Below are 11,004 nucleotides of genomic sequence, written 5' to 3'. Positions count from 1 at the left end.
TCAAAATGGTAAGCAAGGTGCAACAAATGACATGTATGAACATTCCCTAAGCCCAAACAGATTCCACACGTGCACAATTTTTGCAAAAATCACCATAAAATAGTAGACATGGCAAGAATCATGGCACAAAAAATCTCATCTCAATTGGACCATTATTTTGTGATTTATGAATTTTTGAATGAGAAGAAAAAATAAAAAAATGATGAACAAGGCATGGTGAATATATGAAGCTTAATGAAGAAAATGCCAAAATCCAAAGATGCAAATGCTATCTGCCAGAATCGAGCTGCGTTCACATTCAAATATGGCGCGCTATGATGAAACGTCGCGTTTCATTTAGCATGCGTGGCACGCTGTGGTTGGCTTCATGGGCGAGAAACACAAAATTCATGCAATAACACGGCCAGGCGGATTAAAATGGTTCTGGAAATGAAAATAGCTAGGGTTCATCAATGTTCATACATTCTTCATAGCTCAAGAACAAAACTCCACAGAAATTCATGAACCGCATACCGTTGAACTCGTCTTGCAACATACATTAACAATCTAACATCAATTCAATCTAATTCTCAAGAACATGAACGGATCGAGCGGAGAAAGTTTTGCACATCAATCTTATAATCAACATATATTGCTTAATTCTCAATGAAAATCAACGATTCAAAGCGCAGAATACTCATGGATGCAAGATCTACAGAATGCATATCACTATTTCATGAATTGAGAGCATCGAAATCCAACCTTAATTGAAGAGCAGTAGTGAAATCACGCTTTCCTGGCCTTATGATGTGAAAACAGAAGCTCTACAATGCTCAAGTAGATGAATGAGTGGAGAATCGAAGCTCAATGATGCTGGATGTAGCTCAAATTCGCATTTGCCATTGATGAAGCTTACTTTGACAGCTCTTGAAACAGCACGAAAATGGATGATTCTTGCTTGCAAAGGATCCACTAGCACTTGCAGATGATGAATCAATGAAGAAACAATGCAACTTCTATGAAGAAATTTGCAGAAAAGTGAGAGAGAAAGTTCTTGAGATTTTGCAATTTTTGATCTAGATCTGAGATGAATGAATGTTAATCCAAAATTCTGTTAGCATTAGCCTTATATACCATGGGTTAATCATTTCCTTAATCCCAATTAGCAAAAATGGACTTGAATTAGTGAAGTGAGTTTTTATGTTAAATGGCCAAAGTAACCTTCATGTGCATGAGATGCTGCTACAGTGCACGAAAAATTAGCCAAACATACTCCAAATATCATTTAGGACCAATTGCAAGTGAAATTATGTGTGGAAAATGCATATTTTTGAAAGTCACTTTTTTCCCTCCCTTTTTTAAATTCAAATCACATGACAAATGCCATTTTTGTGTGATGAGTTTTGATGAAATGTAATGAATGATTTGGATAGAGCATGTTAAAAGGAGATTGTAGCAAAAAACCCCACATGATTTGGCCAATTGGTGTGAAAGTTATCCAAGTTTGAAGTTCAAAATATCTTGACAATGATTTGATCATAACTTGCCAACCACAAATGAGAAATGGATGTTCTTGGATTTTTTGGAAAGGTGAGAGCAAGATATTCAACTTTCATGTTGGACAAAATTCCATTTGAAGCTTTCTTGGACATGTAATCTTGAGGAGAAGACCTTTCCATTTTTGGCAGTTTGAAATTACAGGTCACTTACTATTTTTGGAAACTTTTCATCTGACCTCAAATTCTTCAATCTTGATGTTTGCAATGTCAAATGAGACTTGTATGGACATGAATGAGGCCTTTCAAACCATCTCCCACCTTCAAATCCATGATTTCATGCACAGTTGACTTTGGTTGACTTTCTAGGGTTTCAGATGCATTGTGCAATGACTAATGACTTCTGAACATCCAATCTTTGGCCAAACCACTTCAAAATGATCCCTAGGTCATATGAACTTGATGAACCAACCCTAGGGCTTTGCTTCAATAGGAATTGCACTTGCTTGACTTGCACTAGGCAGATGGACAATGCAATGCTATGCAGTGGACAATGTAATGTTAATGACCTGAAATGAAAATGTATGTACAAAATGGTAGGTGAAAATTTGAGGTGCTACACTCTTGTATCAAGGATCCACAAAGAATGAGACTTACCATTGGCAGTGGAAGACAAAGAATTTAGCACAAGAGGAGATGTAGACATTGAATTAATTGTGGAAACAAGTTTTGAATGTTGAAGCAGTGCCAAAATGTTGTTGTATTGCTCTCGAGTCAAGCCATAAGAGGCATTAGTGGAACTTGAACCTAATGCAGGCGTCTCTGATGCATTGTTGGTTGTTGCAGACTGTTGAGAACCGAATCCATTGCCTTTGGTCTTGTTCTTGAAGCCTGGTGGATACCCATGCTTGATGAAACAAGTATCAATGGTATGGTTATTTCTTCCACAGTGAGTACAGACACGATTTTGACCTCTTGAACCAGCTGCACCCTGATATTTTCCTCTATACAAATTGGATTTGTTTGGCTGAGCATCATGAGATACATTCAAGGCTATACTCTCTTCAATATTGCCAACAACAGGAAGAACTGCAGAAGTAGCATGATTCATTTCTCTTTCTTGTTGAATCACCAAAGAGAAAGTCTTATCAATATCAGGTAGCGGGTTCATCGTCATGATTTGGCTCTTGGAATGAGTGAATTTCTCATTCAAACCCTTAAGGAATCGAATCACATAGTCTTGATCTCTATAACGGCGAATCGATCCAGAAGCACCACAAGTACATGGAATCGCACAGGAACAAGATGGAATTGGACGATAAGTTTCCAATTCATACCACAGAACTTTCAAATGAGTAAAATAATTGGATACATCTAAGGTACCTTGACGGAACTTGTAAAGATCTTCTTGAATGTCAGATATGCGGAAAATATCAGTATGAGAAAATCGAACCTGCAGATTCTTCCACACACCCGCAGCTGTGTCAATCCATAGAACCGATCGTGCAATTGATGTAGAGATTGAGCGTTGTATCCATGCAAGAACCATCGTGTTGCAACGAATCCACGACGCATAAAGAACGTCTGAAACAACGGGTTTAGGAAGAGTACCGTCGATAAATTTGTCTTTGTTCTTGGAGATCAACGCGATTTGCATTGAACGAGACCATGTGTGGTAATTTTTGTCATCGAGTAGTGAAGAAACGAGAACAAGAGCCGGATTCTCGTTCGGATGCAGGTAATAAGGATTAGCAGAGTTGGTAGCGAAATCTATAAAACTCATTGCAGCCATTGTTGCAGAGAAAAAAATAGAAAGAAGGAAGAAAGGGGAAGAACAATGGCTACTAGAGCTGGGATAGCTCTGATACCATGTCAATAGAACAAATGTTCATCATGAATAGGAGATGAAAAACAGTTAGGTATTCATCAAGAAGAAGAAGAAGTTAGTTACATTCAAGAAGAAGAAGAAGAAGAAAGTACTATTTCATTGATTGATTAATAAAGATTACAACATGGTTTATATATACAAAAAAATGCTTATGTAGTGTAAGCTAAGGTGTATCCTCTGTACAATATAATGTGTTATCTCTAATAAAGAAAGTAGAGAAGATACTGAAGAAAATTATTTTCGTAAGAGAAAATTAAATGTGATAAATATGTTAAAGAAAAAAAGGTGTCATAAATCCTAAAGGTTAAGGTTTTTGTCTAAAAAGCTCCAGGATAGTCTTCAGAGCAAAACCTTTTTCATCATGTCTTGCAACAACAATTTGCAACTTGACATTCATTTCTTCATGCTTGGCAACCACCAAAGACAACTTTTTTTCCAAGAGAGCTTTCCTATTACTAGAAGAAACAATAGACTCCGAAGAGAAGGACTTTAGATTTGCAGAGTTGTGTCCATAAAGGTTCTGAGAGAGTCCCATTTAGTTGCATATGTAGAGGGATCAGAAGCTATGATCTCTAAGCAACCAGATTCTAAATTATATCAAAGATAAATATTTAAAACTCTTTCGTTTGATAGTTTACATGAGGTAAGAGGTTTAAGTTTCTGATGACAGAAGGGTGGGGTGTGAAGGGACTAGGTATAGGTCTTATGTTAGTTTCTGGCACAATATCTTCTTCCCTATAAGGTGTTTTGTGATGGTCAAATGGTTCAAAATGATGGGCAAGGTGTGGTTTTAGTACAGTTTGACCAATTGGAGAATCCATTGAAGATTAGTTCAAAGTAACTAGTTCAACCACATTTTGAGGAGTTATCTCAGGGTGAGGTTGAACAGGATTTGTATGGGACTCGACATTGGTGAGAGTGAGAATTTCTTGTTCAGGTAATGAATGATGTTGGATTTCTTGTTCAAATTTAGATTGGATATGAATTTCAGAATGAACAAGATTTTGATGAGGAGAGTCAACATAAGATGTAATTTTTAGAGGGATGGGTTGGAGAGGCTTAATGATGAGAGGACTTAATTCCAATGAATTAGAATCAAAACTTGAGCTAGTGCTAGAGGACTTAGCACCAGAAATCTCAAAGGGTGGTTTAGGCATAACATTGATGGGTGATGATTGGTCCAAATTAGAAACACAAGCTAAATGGTTATGATTAGAGGACGACTCGTCATCTAGTTGATTTGGGAAATCCTCTATAACTGATGTTGTGGGGACAATATCTAGTTGAGAGAAATTCCTTAGCAACTGAGCTATAGTAATAATATTGGAGTCATAAGAGTATTGATGAGATGAAGTGACATGTTGTTGTGTTAAAGGTGTGTTTTTGGATAAGGGTTTTGGTGATTGAGGTGGTGTTGGTATGAGAGGTTTAGTCACGAGTGGAAAAATGGAAGAATTTAAATTATTATTTGAGATAAGGTTCAAATATGTACCTGTCTTCGTAGCATTTGTAGCAACTGAAGTATGTAGAACTTCCTTCTCAATGACTTCACGAGTTTGAGTAGCATCTTCTTTTGCCAAATCATAGGTACCAACAACTGAAAGACTCTTAGCTTCTTTTTCTAAAGATTTTGTTTGCTTCTGAAGAGCTTCAACAAAAGAAGGGCTACTCCTTCTATAACATCCTCCGCAAAAATGTATAGAGTATCCTTGTTAACAACCTTTGTTCTCCTAGTCAAAGGTTGTCCATCCTCTTCTTCTTCTTCTTCATTATCAATATCTGGTAGCACCATGTTCCTTAATCTCATCTTTTTGACGGAAAGTTCAGAATAGGTAGCCTGGTTAGGAGTCTTTCCAATGGCTCCACTCCTAGTATTAGTAGGGATTGTGACAGTCGTTGAGGCCATCTCTTGAACCTCCTTTTGGTCTCCTGTCAGTTGTACAACCTCCCCCTTAGGTGATTTCTGAACCACTTTTTCAGATTTAAAAGCAACTTTCTTCCTTTTTCTTGAAGGCATATACACACTTCATTCAGGAGCTTCAGGAATGTAATCCGTGGTCATAGATACTCCAGTCTCTTTTCTAATCAACTTGATATATTGTCGAATTACTTCAAGATTATCCATTATAGAGATGGTTGGAAAATCATTAATATATTCAATGTTGTCATCCCTGATCCTGATGCTTGAAGGAGAGAAGATCAAATCTTTCTTTTTGATATTGTTTATATTTCCCAATACAAGAGCTGGGAGAATATTTCCATATATCATTTTCATATCTTCATTAGCCCTAAGATTTATCAGAGTTTCAATCAATCTGCTCTAATTAAACAATTCAGAAAGAAGCCTTGGATATGAAACATTAATTGTGTTGTACTTAGTACTATCTTTAATGGCCTCACACATGTGATGAAAGATATAAGCCGAAAGATTGATTAGATCCTGGTTTTCCAAAAACTAGATGAAATGCTTGTGATCCCAAGAGATATGATCAGTGCGTCCTTTTCTTGGAATAAGACAGCCAATCAATATCTTCAATAGGAGCCTGTGTTCAAAGCGCATGTTCTCTACTATTCCAAAATCTTCATTTTTGAGAAATAGTTGGTTCATGATCATGTATGATTCATGACTGTTTTCTTTGGTGTTTAGAGAAAATCTACTAAGGTTATCCAAATTCAAGAGCTTTGCTACATTGGGTGATAGTCGCATTAACTCCCGTAACAACTGATCTAATCTCCACCTCCTTGAAAGCTTCTAAACCCATTTCAACTCTTGTCTTCCCTCAGGGTTCTTCATTCTCAGCAATATTTTGATTTTCTTCAAGAGCAGTTGAACTTTCATCATACACCTTAGCCATAACCCTGAAGTCTTTAACCAAGTAATAAAAGGTATGACCGTTCAACATTTCAAAATAGCTTAACCATTATTGATCTTCTAAATAGGTTTGTAGTGGAAACCCATTCACCATAAAGGATTCAAAGTCCATAATTTGTTCTACAATCAACTTTAGATCTTATTCTTTAAGAGATGAGGTTATAGACTTGACTGTGAGAGATTTTCCAAATTTACCACCATAGGAACTGAATTTGATGATGATGTCATTGGAAGGAGTTTTTAGGATTCTATAAGGTTTTTTTAGAGAAATGGTTGTTTTTTTGGAGGAATCTAGAGAACCAAATTGTTGGTAGTCAAGAGAGAGAATGTGTGTGCATAAATGTGATATTTAAGTGCCTTTGAGTGCAATTTTTTTTTATGTTCGAAAGAACCAAAAATAATTAAAAATAAGAGATCGACACAACATTCAAAATATCCACATCTTAAACCACAAGTTATTATCCAACAACTTATAATCCAATTGTTAGACAATTTTCCAGATAATTCACACATAAATGGACAAAAGTCAAACATCAAATAACCCATTTATATGCTATTAGAGACAACAAACTAAAAATTGAGAGTTAGAGGCTGAGTTGCTCAGGTACTACTATTAATCAAAAGCTTGCTCATAACTTATGACCAGAGTAATTTTTTATCATTATCAGACTCTGATTCTCCATTTTAGAATATTTGGTCTAAAGACTAGTAGGAGAGGGTCAATCATGCCTGATCTCTACAACTTCTATCAGACATTGGTGTTGCTTGCATATTTGTTTATTGAACTTGTTTTTGAATATCTATTTTGTTCTAATAATGTTCTTTTGTGAAGGTTTAGGTATCAAATTCAAAATATAGTTCCTTTAAAACAAATTTAACTCTTCTTGCATAGCCACAATCCAACAATCATCAGAAGTTTCATCAATAGAAATACGTTCAATCATAGAGAATAGTCCTGTCATTATAGGATTTTGTTGTATTGTGGAAGAATAAAAGAAATATAAAAAAAGTAAAAGAAAAAAGAAATCATGGTATGTTGAAAGTCGCTAAACAAAATAGGAGAGAGAGATTATGAATAACGAACGACTAAATTTGGGGTTGGGCGCCTATTTTTTTTTTGTGTAAATTATGGTCGATATAACCGTCTACTATTTATGTAAATTATGCGGGTTTTTTACCAACGCCGTATTAAAACCGCCATAATTCTTGCTATTTTTTTTGTAGGGAAACAAATTTACTATCAACATATGGTTTTGGGGGATCTCATTCTTCTTTGAAATATTTCCAGTTTGTTGATTCCAATCAAACTTTTTGACATGATAGAATGCATTCCTAAATAGAGATGGCCAATATAGTCCTGATTGGAATACTTTTTGTAGTTATACAATGTACACTAAAATGACCCCATATTCTTATCATGACAATGTTTAAGTATATTTCTTTGATCATTCCCATGTGCACATCTTCTAAGTAAAGAATCTCAAATTTTATGTTATTTCAACTACTAATATATTGAAAAAATAGTTATAATTTATTATTTTCTTAATATCCTCAAAACAAAAATCAAAACATGATACACTAACAGTAATTCATTCCATGTTTCAATTTTATTCGAATTTGTTTCTGTAAAAACACAAATCACTTAAAATGTTGTTAAAGCATGCAATTCATATATAGAACATATATTAATCACAGATCAATTAGTAAAATTTAGTATTTTCTTTACAATTATCTAATAAAAATAGGAATAATCATAACATGCTAATTTGAGTTTAATATATATTTTCAAAAAGTTTTCACCGAATCCACGACCGAACACTTTTACATTAATTTAAAGTTATGACATCTATTTCTTTTTTGACATTTCAAACACTTATTTCAACTAATGATGCATTAGTTTTAGTTAAATTTATTTTTTAACTGTATTTTTAATCAGCTAAATTTAGATTTTTCATATCTTCTAAATAAAAATAAAAATTAGAGAGATGAGATAGTGGTGCGAAGTTTTCACACCGTTTGGTCGTTACATGGAGGTCCGACTCTTATACAATATTGAATTTGTGGCTTGATAATCGGACATGTGATGTTTTATCCGATATGACGATGTTTATTGTTTTATTAGATTTGTTGTAGTTGTATTCGCGGAATCTATATATTTTAATTTAATTTTATGGTATATTTTAATTTTAATTTAATCTAATAGAAATGCAGCCCCTCAACTAAACTGTAATACTACTAAAATATCCATTCACCATTTTATTTTATATATCTCTTCATATCACATTAATAATTTATCCAAATTCTCTTTTTCTCTTTCTTAAACTTTCAAAGTATATACAATCATATAGGATAAGCACAAAATATTTTCCTAATTATGTATTGCTATTAAAATTATTCTCTAATGTATTTTCCTATTAAAATTATTCTCTAATATTAAATTTCTCAACATAGAGATTTCTTAAGCAAACAAAATTATTTCCAAGTATTCATATAATATCAAACATTAAATAGGTCTCAATATCCTAACAATTTACAAAGCAAAAAACATAAGAGAATCATGGTGGTGGAGAGTAGTTTCTCCATAGAAGATAGCAAATATGATGATGATGGTCACATAAAAAGAACAGGTTTGTATTTTGTCTCATAAAAACTATTTTTTTTTTTACTTTTCATTTTCACAAAATATTACTATGTTGTTATTTTAACATATTAATGTTTAAATTATTATTCATGAAGGAACATGGATAACTGCGAGTGCACACATAGTAACTGCTGTTATAGGATCCGGAGTGTTGTCGTTGGCATGGGCCGTCGCTCAGTTGGGTTGGATCGGAGGGACGGTCGCTCTTCTACTCTTCTCACTCATCACTCTCCTCACTTCGATTCTCATGACTAATTGTTATAGATATCCAGATCCGGTTCATGGCACTAGAAACCCTACTTACATGAAGATGGCCAAAAGTATTTTAGGTAATTAGTTAAAACAAATTATAGCTAAATTATGGAAAATATTCAATTAAATAAAAATCATATTCATTTTAATCTATGGAAAAAAATTATTTAAATTTTTTTTTTAAAATTTTCAACATATTTTTAATTTGGTCTATTAATTAAAAAAAATTGTTGCATTGTAAATTTTCTTTCTGTTTCTCTACAGGAGGAATTCAATACAAGTTTTGTGGTGTGGCTCAGTACGTAAGTCTTATAGGTTGTACCATTGGTTACACTCTAACAGCTTCCATCAGTATTGTGTAAGAACTTCTCACTAAATCTATGATTCATTTTATTAAATAATAATAGTAGTAATAATTAATAATAACACATTCATTTTTTTTAATAGGGCTGTAAAAAAATCCAATTGCTTTCATAAGTATGGCCATGAAGCAGATTGTGATACTGCCAATTATCCATATATGGCTATCTTTGGGATCTTTCAGATTTTTCTAAGCCAAATTCCAGACTTCCATGAACTTTCATGGCTCTCTATTGTTGCTGCTGTCATGTCTTTTGGTTATGCTTCCATTGGTTTCGGTCTCTCCTTCGCGAAAATTGCAGGTTAGGCATTATAAAATTGTTGAATCAATCTGATGATAACGGCCGGTCTAGGGTTTAATCTCTAACAGCGTTATTTGTTTATACAGAACCCGGACACCATGTCAAGACCGGTCTTACAGGGCTTGTTGTCGGAGTTGATGTCACGAGTTCAAAGAAGTTGTGGAGTACATTACAAGCAATCGGAAACATAGCTTTTGCATATTCTTTTAGTAATGTAATTGTTGAGATACAAGTAAGTGATTTCAAGAAAAAATTTATGATATTTGCATGATTACTATATACTAATAGGTTAAATATTAAAGAAGACTTGATCTCAATTCTATATACAGGACACATTAAAATCAAGTCCACCAGAAAATCAAGCAATGAAGAAATCAGCAATCACTGGAGTTACAATTACCACATTATTTTATGCATTATGTGGTCTTTTAGGCTATGCAGCATTTGGGAATAATGCGCCGGGAAACTTTTTAACTGGATTCGGTTTTTATGAACCGTTTTGGTTAATTGACATTGCTAACATTTTCATCGTTATTCATCTGGTTGGAGCCTATCAGGTATTTGTACAACCTGTATATTCTCTTGTGGAAAGTTGGGGTAGTAAGCGTTGGCCAAAAAGTACATTGATGGCGAAAGAATATGATGTGAGAATTCCATTGGTTGGTATATGGAAAATGAATATGTTCAGGGTGATATGGAGGACAATATATGTGATAATCACAACATTGATTGCCATCTTGCTTCCATTCTTCAACAGCATTGTGGGTTTGCTAGGAGCTGTAACATTCTTTCCCTTGACTGTGTATTTTCCAATAGAGATGTATTTGGCACAAGCTAAGGTTCCCAAGTACACTGCTACATGGATTGGAATGAAACTTCTAAGTGGATTTTGCTTCATTGTGAGTCTCGTTGCTGCAATTGGATCAATTGAAGGAATCATCACAGAACTCAAGACTTATAAGCCTTTTGACTAATTGGCATTGCATGTAGTTATCATTTGTTTAATTTCACTAAAATTAGTTGGGGTATCGATGGGCTATTTACAATCAGCTGTTTACAATGTTACAAACAATTAGAGTTGTTCTTTTTGTTTGAATAAAGTTTTTTCTAAAGTTAATTATATTAATAATGTAGTTGGAAAAATGATGTATTTGGAGTGATATCATTCTTATGATGTCATAATTCTATTTTCTCTTAATAAAATGCTCTGCTGC

General features: G+C 34.0%; 2 protein-coding genes across 2 annotated transcripts; one reads left to right on the top strand and one right to left on the bottom strand.

Annotated features, from left to right (window-relative positions):
• Positions 1–2,091: 2,091 nt before the first annotated feature.
• Positions 2,092–3,267, bottom strand: LOC127096243 (uncharacterized). Its single transcript, XM_051034835.1, has one exon. It carries the CDS (start codon positions 3,265–3,267, stop codon positions 2,092–2,094), a length of 1,176 nt encoding a protein of 391 aa, XP_050890792.1.
• Positions 3,268–8,792: 5,525 nt separating this feature from the next.
• On the top strand, positions 8,793–10,764 carry LOC127096242 (amino acid permease 6). Its single transcript, XM_051034833.1, has 6 exons — positions 8,793–8,862; positions 8,972–9,205; positions 9,393–9,486; positions 9,576–9,790; positions 9,877–10,022; positions 10,120–10,764. Exons 1-6 carry the CDS (start codon positions 8,793–8,795, stop codon positions 10,762–10,764), a joined length of 1,404 nt encoding a protein of 467 aa, XP_050890790.1.
• Positions 10,765–11,004: the final 240 nt, after the last annotated feature.

The sequence above is a fragment of the Lathyrus oleraceus genome, chromosome 6, assembly GCF_024323335.1.
Source record: "Lathyrus oleraceus cultivar Zhongwan6 chromosome 6, CAAS_Psat_ZW6_1.0, whole genome shotgun sequence".
Taxonomy (NCBI): Eukaryota; Viridiplantae; Streptophyta; class Magnoliopsida; order Fabales; family Fabaceae; genus Lathyrus; species Lathyrus oleraceus.
The sequence above is the reverse complement of the archived record's forward strand: the minus strand, read 5'-3'. Positions and strand labels throughout refer to the sequence as shown.

Excerpts from the sequence above, each read along its gene's own strand:
- LOC127096243 (XM_051034835.1), bottom strand. The coding sequence starts at position 3,267 with ATGGCTGCAATGAGTTTTATAGATTTCGCTACCAACTCTGCTAATCCT.
- LOC127096242 (XM_051034833.1), top strand. The coding sequence starts at position 8,793 with ATGGTGGTGGAGAGTAGTTTCTCCATAGAAGATAGCAAATATGATGAT. Across the intron at positions 9,206-9,392 it reads GATGGCCAAAAGTATTTTAG|GAGGAATTCAATACAAGTTT; the intron begins GTAATTAGTTAA and ends GTTTCTCTACAG. Across the intron at positions 9,487-9,575 it reads ACAGCTTCCATCAGTATTGT|GGCTGTAAAAAAATCCAATT; the intron begins GTAAGAACTTCT and ends TTTTTTTAATAG.